Raw genomic sequence first — 11,044 nt, 5'->3', positions numbered from 1 at the left:
CAGATTGCTAGGGAAAGTTACAGACTGCGTTATCAAATCCATTTCCTTTCCTTTTCTCACCGTGCTGATGTCCTTGAATAGAATCTTCCATTTTGTATCATTCGAGGTTGTTAGTATTTATTTCAACATCGCGGATTAATTGATTCATTCGCTCGTGCTGTTCATTATTCCGCAGCGGTAGGTACCTACATAATGCTCGTGCTGCTGAGACTCTTAGCTTTTCCGCATCGATAACAGTCATTACGTAGGAGAGCCGAGATTAGCTAGCCGAAGGCGTTTCGTGTTTTCACCGGACATAATCAACCTTCGTTCCCTTGCGAGTTCCTTTGACTAGATTCTGCTGGAACTATATTTTGCTCTTCATTTTCATTATTAAAAAATGTTTTCTCATGCTCGATAGAATTCAGTTCCATTTTTGTCGGGAATGAGGGCTTTTGTTTCTTTCAAAAGAACGAAGTTTCGAGAAGCTGCGCGAAAAATTCTCTCCCAATTAAAATTCCGCCTTCAATATATCGTCTCACTCGGGAGTGGAAAGGTCTAATTAACTGCGTCTTGACAGAATATTGGTTAACTTGGAACCATTTTTTTCATTTATCCCTTTGACCTAATTAGTCTGTACTCGGCCACCAATGAGCTACTTCTAATGTATGTAGAGTTTATATTTAGGTACCTTAATGAATTGTAAATTCCCAAAAATAATGGACTGCATCCTTAATATTTGGAATTGTATTTTAGTAATTAAAGTTTTCTATGCGATGAAGGCCGTTATGTTCCAAAATAAGATCAATTTTTTCCTATATACAGTATGTATTTTTTGCCACGTTCTACTCAACATTTATTACTTTTTTTGTGAAATTTCAGGAAAATAGAATTTTGATTACATGAGGTTGTAGGTTTATGTGTTTTTATAAAAAGCGTAAGCAAAAGTTACCGAGTAGGTACTTCAGTGATTTTTAATTCTGATGTAGCATAAAAAATAAATCAGTGTCTAAATTCTTTCATCCAAGGTTGCTATTGTGTTTGGTATTTCATTGCGATTGTAAAAGTCTAGTTTAAAGTGAGTCTATGGAATTTTTTTGCAAAATAATTTGAGATTGTTGCCACCTAAATATATCGTTGTGGTTTTATATGGAAATCAGTTAATCCATACTAACATATGTCGCAATTTTGTGTGTGGGATAGTGTCCTCAGCCTGCTATAGATGGCTCTTGTGGCACCGGCAACATTTTTCAGCGAAAAGTCCTCCCTATTTTAGGTAAAAAGACACACCTTTACAATTTCCCACGACCTTACGACTCCTCTTGGTCGCAAACCCTGATAAAACCGGCTCTAAGGACCTGCACTACCGATGCTCTCCAACTCCGATCTGGCATCCCGGTAGCTCCTTCCGCAGAGTCAATACGATAAATACGAACTTCGCCTCCTCGTATCCTCGGCTCCGTTCGCCCAACTTAATCCCTCCCCAGAGCCCTCGTGCGTTTCGGAGGCGTTGCGAGAGCCATGTCCGTGATCAGCGTTCTCAAGGTGCCCCTCTCCATCGCCAAGCTGTTCCAGATATCCCGCAAGAGGGGCGAGGGGGCGGAGGGGGCGCAGCAGGCCCCCGACATCGACCGACCGGGGTCGCCCCAACGTCCCCCCGGTCGCCACTCCGCCCCCGGCCCCTCCGCCTCCCCCAGCCGACGCCGCCATCGCCACAGCCCCCGGCCGCGCCTCAAGAGAACGCCTTCTCCCGCTGACGGCGCGTCCAGTCCCCGGCCGCCACAGCCACCGCCGCCCCCGCCGCTGCCCACGGGTCTGCCGCCCGTGCCCGCGAGGAGGGTGCCGGCCAAACGGCGGAACACCAAGTTCGTCTTCCGAATGTACGTTGCATCATCATCAAAAAACCTAAGACGCAACTCTCCAATCAGTTCCCCCCTCGGCTAATCCATAATATATCTATAATCCATATCTATCTGTAAAAATAAAAGAGGATGTCTGTTAGTCTGTCCGCTATGCATTTTCATACGGCTGCACGGATTGCAACTAAATTTTGTACGCAGGTGCATCTCATTCTCCAGTCTGGTTATGTTTGACGGGTCCTTTGCGTCGTTTTCTCATAATAGTTTGCTACGTCACGTCCTACAACTTTTGTGGTTGGACATCCTGCCGGGTAGGCATACTTCTTGACACAGTCAGAGTAAAAACATAACTCAAAGTACGCCTAACTATTGATCCAGTTAGGGCAACAACTTATGCTGGAGTATACGTACATAGGACGTTTTTGGTCTACGCTCGTAAGGATACACATAACGAACAATGGTGTGAGGCCGAGTATCACCTGATCCCGTGTACGGTACACGGCAATCGTTTTTTCCATTGCTTGCAGATACGTATGTATACAATAATCATATCTGCTTCGTTTGTTTACCTAAGAATCCTGCCATGTGACCATGAGTTTGAAAGTTACAAGTTTCCCTCTTTTCTGGATAGGTACTATCCTTCCCGAGCAACGCCAGGTGGCCTGCCAGTACCTGAATAAGTCTACTGTTCTGCATCCTCTCTCGCCTGCTCCAATACGGTGGTTTCATATTATTTTTTATTGCCTAAATCGAAAGATTATTACTCCTGGAGTACGTATTTCACGCTTTTAGAATTGAAAATGACTATATCTATTTTCCGCGATTAAATGAAAAGTGAAAATTTTCAAGCGCGCGAAAACGCGACGGCTAAGTGTGAATGCTGGCAAAACCCCGTGTGACGTCGTTCTGGTTCCCGCTGCCGCCAAGTGAGGTGACCTTCGGGCGAGGCTTTGAGCGCTGATACGACACAGGATGCTAGCAGGTAGCGGAGCACCCTGCTAGCAGGTAGCTCTTGGCTTTAATATGGATTATTAATACCCTATCAAACGAAGGAAACTTTCCGACCATAAGCAGTTTTAATAGGTGATTATTAAGAGACGTTTCCCTGAGCTCTGTGACTCATGCATGCATTGGTAATCTCAGACGATGTAAAACTCCTATCTACTTGTATTGAAACTAGGTCCCTGTGACGTAACGCGGAGTGGCATCGCATGGGTGCCAATGTGTCCTTTTTCAAATGCGGCTAAAATTGACCACTGCGAACCACCTCCATCACCACCACCTCGTCTAAACTGGGATTTCTAAACGCAAATAATTTGTATATTATGAATACACTAATGGTGGGTAACGAATCGCATTCAATGGCTTTCGTTTTCTTTGATGAAGGAAACTACCCTATTATCTCATCCGTGGTCTGCCATACTCCCCTTACACATATCCTTCAACAATAATTTTCATCATTCCGTCGTGTCTCACGATGGGGCTGAATGAATTGTCCCGTCCAAAACCCAAGGTTTTCCAAAGGCTTTTTTATCCTTTATCTCCTACTGTTCTTCTCCTACTTCCACCTTGCTCACGCGATGGGCAAAAAATAATAATTAATAAGTAAGCGGAATCTATAATGCGCGTTCTAGTGCAGCCATATTTGGTCCCTGCCATTATCTTCACTGTCACTTTTATTTTAGTTGTGGCAAATGTAGATCATTCCTGAAATGCGTTTTTTTATGAATTCTTAGCCCAAAATCTTCCATAGCTCCAAAAAGTATTCTTGGGTTACATTTATGTTAAGTGTATTAAATTTGGTCTGAATGATATTTGATTTTAGCACATGTACATGGATTATTTGGAAGTTTAAATTAGCTCTTCCGTTGTTGTCTGCGAGTAGGATGCTGGCCAAAAGTTGGAACAAAGGAATTTTCCACTTTTGTTATTTTTTGTTTTCATGAAGTACCTACGGTACTAACGCCAGGCACTCTGGTATTGAAAAATGTAATGTTTTAAATATAACTACATGGATATCAAGATTATCCGTGTTATTCCTCTAATTCTCTTGAGGAAAGTACCACATCGTGCATCATCAAGCTTGCATTCGGAATGTACGTTGGCGGGCGGAAAAGAAAAAGTTATGGTAAAACAATCTCATCACCACGTATTTTAGAGGAGGCATCCATTTCGGTTCGTGGCATATATACTTAGCGTCAACATTTCCCTTTTGCATAGACTAAGTGAGATGTACATTATGTCTTATATATTAGAGTACATCTTACTTTCATTTTCATATTAACCTAATACATCTCTTGTAGTCTTATTCGATTACTGTCTAACGGTCAATTTAATGTCTCAGAGAGGCTATATGATATAATCGGAGGTTATATTTTTTAACTATATCGCACATTCATCTTCTAGTCTCCAGATTAGGCTTATAATTCCAAACTTTGTTATTTTGTTTTCGATTTATAGCCTGAACCTTTCGACTTAAAATCTATCAAACTAAATGGTCTAAAGGCAATATTATTCCATAAGTTCAAAACCAAAACCTGTAATTAAGTTGTTCTGTTTTTTTTCAACGATTACTTTAATATCGAGGTTCAATAATTCAAAGGTGGATTTTATTGTGAAATATATAGGTATGTTGTGGAAGTTAGTTGGCATGATTATATAGTTTAACTTAGATCTTCCGCAAGAGCACACGATTGGAGGATAAAGCCGAAATTTATAATGCAGGGGGAAAAAGAGCATCAGCTTTTTGACCAGACGCAACTCCTTGCTTTTTAAAAAATACCACTCTACGACTCATCGCGAGTGTTTGCGATACAATGTTGGTAAACGAAAACATTACTCGCTAATTATCAGTAAAACTAAGTATTAGTCCATTGAATCTTATGGAAAATGTTGTTAAATTCTTTAAATACTTTCAGTTTCTTAATAATGAAATCCATATTTATTTCCAATCATGTGATCATTGTTACTTTAATGGTTTAAATTCTGGGTGAATTTGACTTGACGCGATTAGTTACGCAACTTTATCCCACGCGACCCAGGGTTAAAACAATGTAAGGAGACATCTCCAATCTTCGTCAATTTTTTTAAGCTCCTATAATTGCTCACCACATTTATCCTTATAATAGCTAAAAAAACATCAAAATTGTTTGAGTCTCCGTTGATATCGCTAAGAGTATCTTTATGTACTTTCAATTAACAATTGACACCAAGTATTGTAAGTATCTCGTAATGTAACCTCATTTGAAATATACTTCAGCAGCGTCAAAGCAGCTTGCCTATGGCAAAGGTATAAGGTCACATCATCGTAGGTCTCTCTATTTATTATTATTCCATGGATTCATGGTATCCGGAGCTATTCATTGCATCGCTGTGAAAGTTAACCATGCATATTTGCATAGAAATGCGTGATACCCAATTTCCTTTGCTTGATACTTACCTTTTAATAGCTATATTTGTGTATGTTTATATTCATATTTATATCTGCATTATTACTTCTATTAACCCATAGCTCTTAAAATGCTTATTCAGTTGCCTGTTTTTACTTATTTGACGTATAATTGATTCATCTTTTTATGACTCAATTAACGTTAATGGTTTTACTGCGGACGCAGTTGCCTTTTCTTTGGGTGCAAAAGTATATACGTAGAGTGTGTAAAGTTGACCCTCCCGATCGATTTGTTCTGTTTTTTTTATCTTGAAATTAAATTTTTGAATTCTCACAGCCTCCTTGATGCAGTTTCTGGGGTAGTAATTGTTCTGCATTTCATGCATAAATTTTACACGAATAAACGCCTTTAGAACCAAGCTATAAACCCAGATAACTGGTGGATAATTTTCCTCTGGGTCTTATGAAATGGGTCTTGTTTCCCCTGCTTCAGCAGACTCATTACCAAGGCTAGAGCCCTAGATTAAATGTATTTGGAGTCATACTCCTCTGCGGGCGTTTGTCGTTTATGCGTTCAAGTTATGGTTACCAGCCGCCTGCTGGGAATAAATTAAGGAGGCAATTTAGGGTGTTGGTTCCTAATAGGGAACGAGACTTACAGCTGATGATATGAAGTCTGCCTGAAGGTAATTGTTAGAAAGCCTCGGACAACCGAAGTTCAATCACTTTAAATACTAACGAAGGTCACCGCGAAAGATACTTTTTCTTACCATACCAATGAAATATTTTCCAGTTGACTTTTTCCTGCGGCTTTCTTCTAGATATCTCTCAATTTATTTTTGTATTCATATCTTTTTCATATGATGATACCTTATTTTCGATGTCATATTGCAAAAATGTTTTTTCAGACCGGTAGAGTGCGGTCTTTCAGGAGTCAGAAGCATGGAATAGATATTGATAAACATTTTTTATGTTGCTAAATACTAATTTATCTTCATTTGAACATTTGGGTATTTATCGCATTAGCCTTTTTTTGGACAATATATATTGAGGATCCATTCATAATTGACGCTTTTATTTTGTAATATTTGCTCTTTTACAAAAATAATCGGAACTCTTACGGGAAAGTGGGACGGCAGACTTTTGTGATCGGTTAATTTTGCTAATATTTCAAAAGATTAAATACACAAATAAAGTGAAATTGGTGAATTTAACCACTCCATATGTAAACAGATACTGAAAATGATGTGGAAAAAGGAATTCTCGGATGGATGAGTAAATAACCGTGGAATTTATACTGCACTGAGCTAACGGAAAAAGATATGCTTTGAAGATTAATTTATCCATGAATTGCGACGCACTAGTAGTATTCAATTTGACGGAATGATTGGTTAATAATTTGAACTTGTTCATAAAACGTTATTAATTTTATTTTTGGTTTTGCCAATTGCCATTTTAACTTAATAATAAGCCTATTGTTTTTTTTCAAGCCATCAAAATTTCTTCAGGTATCCAAAGGTTGCTGTGATGACAAATCTTGCCCTACGCCCAGAGCAGGTGACCCAATTTTGCCATCACAGTATTTAAAAAAAATTAAATCAAAGTTAACCATTACCGGTGAGGATATCTCGGGTGTCAAACCTATCATCTTTACTATCTCCAAAGTTTCGACGAGTGACACGTTCATCGTCTTTAGGGTTCCAAGAATCCAAGTGGATCCATTCATATTCTATTAATTCAATCACAGTTTCGATTGGATTCTTGTATCCCTGCATACGATGAGCGTTTTATTCGTAAGTAGAGACATTGGAGGGAGTAGAGATGGAAAACCTCACCCTGTGGGAATTCCGAGAGATCTTCACTAATATTTTTCTCCGGTAAATCATCAGAAATTGCGTAATTGTTAATTTATTTGTATGAATGATCAATTCTTTCATAATAATATAGCATTGAGTTGAGGAAGGAAAAGATGAGTGAACAATAATTTTAGATATTTCATCTGATGAAATAAGTAATTACGTAAATGCATTGTTTATCTACGATTTCAACTGATTATCTGTTATTTTTGAAGCCGATGATGAGAAGTTGTAGCATAATGTGATATTACGAGTACATTAGAAACGTAATAACTCGTACGCAGTGATGAGCATGAATGTGTGGATAAAAAACTACGGAAGAATTTTTTCTAAAAAGCATCATTTAGTTTGACCAAGATTTGAAACCAGATCTCATCAGATCGATTTTCTTCATCTGTTTCAGTTAACTCCTTACAAAGTTTCATTTGGTATTGATGATTTAGCTGGTGAATCTGGTGGCTTTCTTTACCGGATATCGTTATGTACTGATTCAAATCCCGTTCAATTTAGTTAATTTTTTGCGAGTATACCCGTAGCGAGGAAGCGAGGCTTGGACGTTGACAGCAGCAGAGAAGTCAAGAGTGGAAGCATTCGAAATGTGGTGCTACCGAAGAATGATGAAGATAAAATGGATTGACCGTGTGAGTAACCAGGAAGTGCTAAGGAGAGTGGGAGAAAATAAAAGCCTCCTAAAAACATTAAGCAGAAGAAGGGACAACTTAGTTGGCCATATTTTTAGACACGATGGTCTGATGAAGACAATCGTTGAAGGACAAGTGGAAGGGAAAACGGGCAAGGGACGGCCCCGAATGAGTTATATAGGACAGGTTATAAAGGATGTAAAAGAGAATAAATATGTAGCTATGAAGAGATTGGTGGATAGGAGAGAGAAATGGAGAGCTGCGTCAAACCAATCTTAGGATTGTTGACTAATGATGATGATGACTCGTATACCATGGTTCGATGATAATTCTACTTCATATTGTCGTATAAAACTTCATTTATATTTTTAGGAAGGATCTGCCACAATTTTGAGTTCGACGTGTCGTAGTTTCACTGTGAAGATGCTTGACGTGTAATAAGATAATAAGCGTTCTTAAAGTAGATAAATTCTTTTCGTCATTGTTCAATCCAATCGGTTAGAGTAAATGCAAGGTTTGCTTACTTTACACGGAAGTGAATTAGGTAATAATTACGTTTTCACCCTGGCTCCAGCCTTGTACGTAATTGGTTCCCAAAATAAAGGAAAAGAATTTCAAAATAATGTTTTTCAACGGAGAAAGACACGTTGGGAGACTTGCCTTAAAGAAAGAGTGGAGGCGACGATTTGAGCTTTTTTTTGCTCCCTCGGGAGGAAATGGCCCTTATCAACGAGAGCGAAAGCGCTGGTGCTCACCGAAAGTGAGGAAGAGATACGAGCAAAGGTGAGAGGGAATTTCTTTTGGGGGTGAGAGGGAGGGGGATCTGATGTAATGGTGGGGATCGGAAGAAATGCGGAGGTGGGCTATAGGTGGACCCGGGCGGGACTTCCGTGAGAAAATTAACGTGCGTTCGCCCCTCCCAAGGGGCCAAATAAATAGGCCGCAAGAGAAAGAGAGAGAAATGAAATGGATGGCGTCAATTAGCTGGACAAGAAATCCTAACTGCTAGCGTGCTAGATGTCCTTTGGTTTTTAGAGCGAGGTGGGGAGGGCTCTGGCGGCCGGCGGTGGAACTCTTGCCTGACGCCATTGGACACGCGAAAAGAAGAGAAGAGGGGGGAGGGGGTCTAGTAGGAAGGAAGGCGCTGTGGAATTCTGGATGAAAAATATGAAGGCCGGAAAAGGGGTGCAGCGGAGAGATTTTCGTGTTTAAGATGACTTCAGATGTGGGGTGGAGGTGCGGAGTGGTTGGTTGAGCGAAGGGCACAGCCGGGAGAAGGTGAATGACGGGCAGGAAATGTCCGCGGTGGTGTCGCTGAAAAATCCACAACTCTTTAAGAGTGACGCCCTCAGAATTACTTTCATTAGTCCACTCCTAAAATGTGGAATGCAGTCATTTATTTTTAGCTGACAGCTTCCCGTACATTAAAAGCATTTCTTTTTAGCACCTCATTAAATAGTATTATTTTTTCCAATATGGATTTAGCTATATCATATCATACACGCTGTTTTCTCCCATCTAAATTTGCTCTAAATTTTAGGTTATTACAATGGTTACTGCATGAAACGAGGTCCCTTTAAAAGAGAGCTGTTTTTTTTCAAAATATGAGAGCTGCTTCGTTGCTGTCTAAAAAATATTTTTGCGAAAGGAGAAAATTATTGTTGAATCTAAAATGAAAATATCCAACCTCCAGATGCAACAGTTCCTACAACTCCACACTATGTGGCTATAAGTAATGACTATGAATGTGATTAGTTTCCTTAATAATGAGTGCGAATAACTGTAACGAATAATTTTATGTACACAGACAGGGTAGACTTGAAAAAGTAACTCATCAACTCCTATAAAATTACTTGAAATCTAGCTAAAGTCATATTTGTCAACATATTCGAAACTTTAAAAAGCTAAATTATTTTTTTAGTGCAAAATATTTTCAGATTACTTTTTTGAAGGAAGTACCATACACCTATTTAATTTCATAATTTTAAGCAATAATGCCTTATGCATCTTGTAAAGTATTGAACAATTTGATATTATAAGGGTATAAACAAATTTTTGACTGTGCATAGCCTTCAGCCAAGTATTGGTATGACCCTTGTATACTTTATCCACAGTTAAAAATGTGGAAGAAGACAAGAAAACATAGAAACGAGCGAAATACTGATTCCGTTACCATATATATAGGAAAAAGTAGGCGAGGAAGTAAACGCGAGATTATAGGGCAATTATAACGCGAAAACTACTTAATGAGGTCAGCCAGTGAGTAGCTTACTCTTCCTTAAGTTTTGCTACACCTTAAGGTAATCACGGCTGTTTGTTCGAGCCAAAGTTCAGAGACCGCCTTCGAGTGTGTAATGTTAATCATGATATTTAGTAGATTATCCGATGTTGCCTACCTTTGACCTGCTTCCGCTTGCCCATCGAATTATCTTTAAAGTCTCTTGAGATGTTACAAGGGTGCATCTCTTCTAAAGCAGCATCAAATTGACTCCATTAACGCTCATAAACCTTGGATTTGACCTAATAAACTTAAAGGTTTTCTTCTGACAGCATTTTTACTTCCGTAATTGATTAAATTTTACATTGCTTCACCTAGGCAAATTTTTTTATTTTGGTGAGCAATTATAGCCATCTATGAAAGCTATTTAGAAGGTATGTAGTCACGGTAGGGAAGTGAGAGGTTTTCCATCTGGTTTGATAAATCAATTTCAAATGGAAATATATTTATTTAGCCATGTCAAAGAATTTTATTTTAAATGTCGATTTCATTTAATTGTGAAATGTCAAACTCTTAAACTGTGTTGGATACGTGTAGAAAATACTTTTACTCCATGCTAAATTCGTGAACGTTAAGAAGGAGAGAAGAGTTTTTGATTTAACTCCAGAGTTTGAGAAGATTTTTTAACGTTAAATATTAAAACCTCTCAATTCGGTTTAGTGTTTGAACCAAAATGTTCATAGAATCAAGGATTTGGCCTTGTTCCGCAATTCATTGACTTTATGCCTCTCGTGCACTGTTACAAAAATTTTGTTCGTGAATGTGATCGATGTGTAATATCTGTGTGAATGCATAGAAAAGGTGCAAAATGTAATCAATTACTGGTATTCCCTGGCATAATGCTTTAGGTTGAAGGTTGAAAAACGACGTTTATGTGTACATTTTTTATTTATTCTCATACCAACAGCTCATATTGGCCTCTTCAACTGGAGATTATGTTGACAACTACATGTACACGAAACACCATCCCTTGCATATGGCATTGTTGCAATCCTTCCAGGCGGGACTCGAATCCGCGACCCCTTGTTTTGCAAATGAAAGCT

At 38.9% G+C, this 11,044-nt stretch overlaps 1 protein-coding gene across 1 annotated transcript in view; it reads left to right on the top strand.

Moving 5' to 3' along the window:
- The first annotated feature begins 852 nt into the window (after positions 1-852).
- Positions 853-11,044, top strand: part of LOC124157648 (cAMP-specific 3',5'-cyclic phosphodiesterase-like) — a 970,120-nt gene continuing 959,928 nt past the window's right edge. The window contains exon 1 of the mRNA XM_046532584.1: positions 853-1,859. Within this exon, the coding sequence (XP_046388540.1) occupies positions 1,501-1,859 (359 nt within the window). The 5' untranslated portion in view covers positions 853-1,500. The remainder of the gene's footprint in view (positions 1,860-11,044) is intronic.

The sequence above is a fragment of the Ischnura elegans genome, chromosome 1 (assembly GCF_921293095.1).
Source record: "Ischnura elegans chromosome 1, ioIscEleg1.1, whole genome shotgun sequence".
Classification (NCBI taxonomy): Eukaryota; Metazoa; Arthropoda; class Insecta; order Odonata; family Coenagrionidae; genus Ischnura; species Ischnura elegans.
This window is presented reverse-complemented; position numbering and strand designations above follow the sequence as displayed.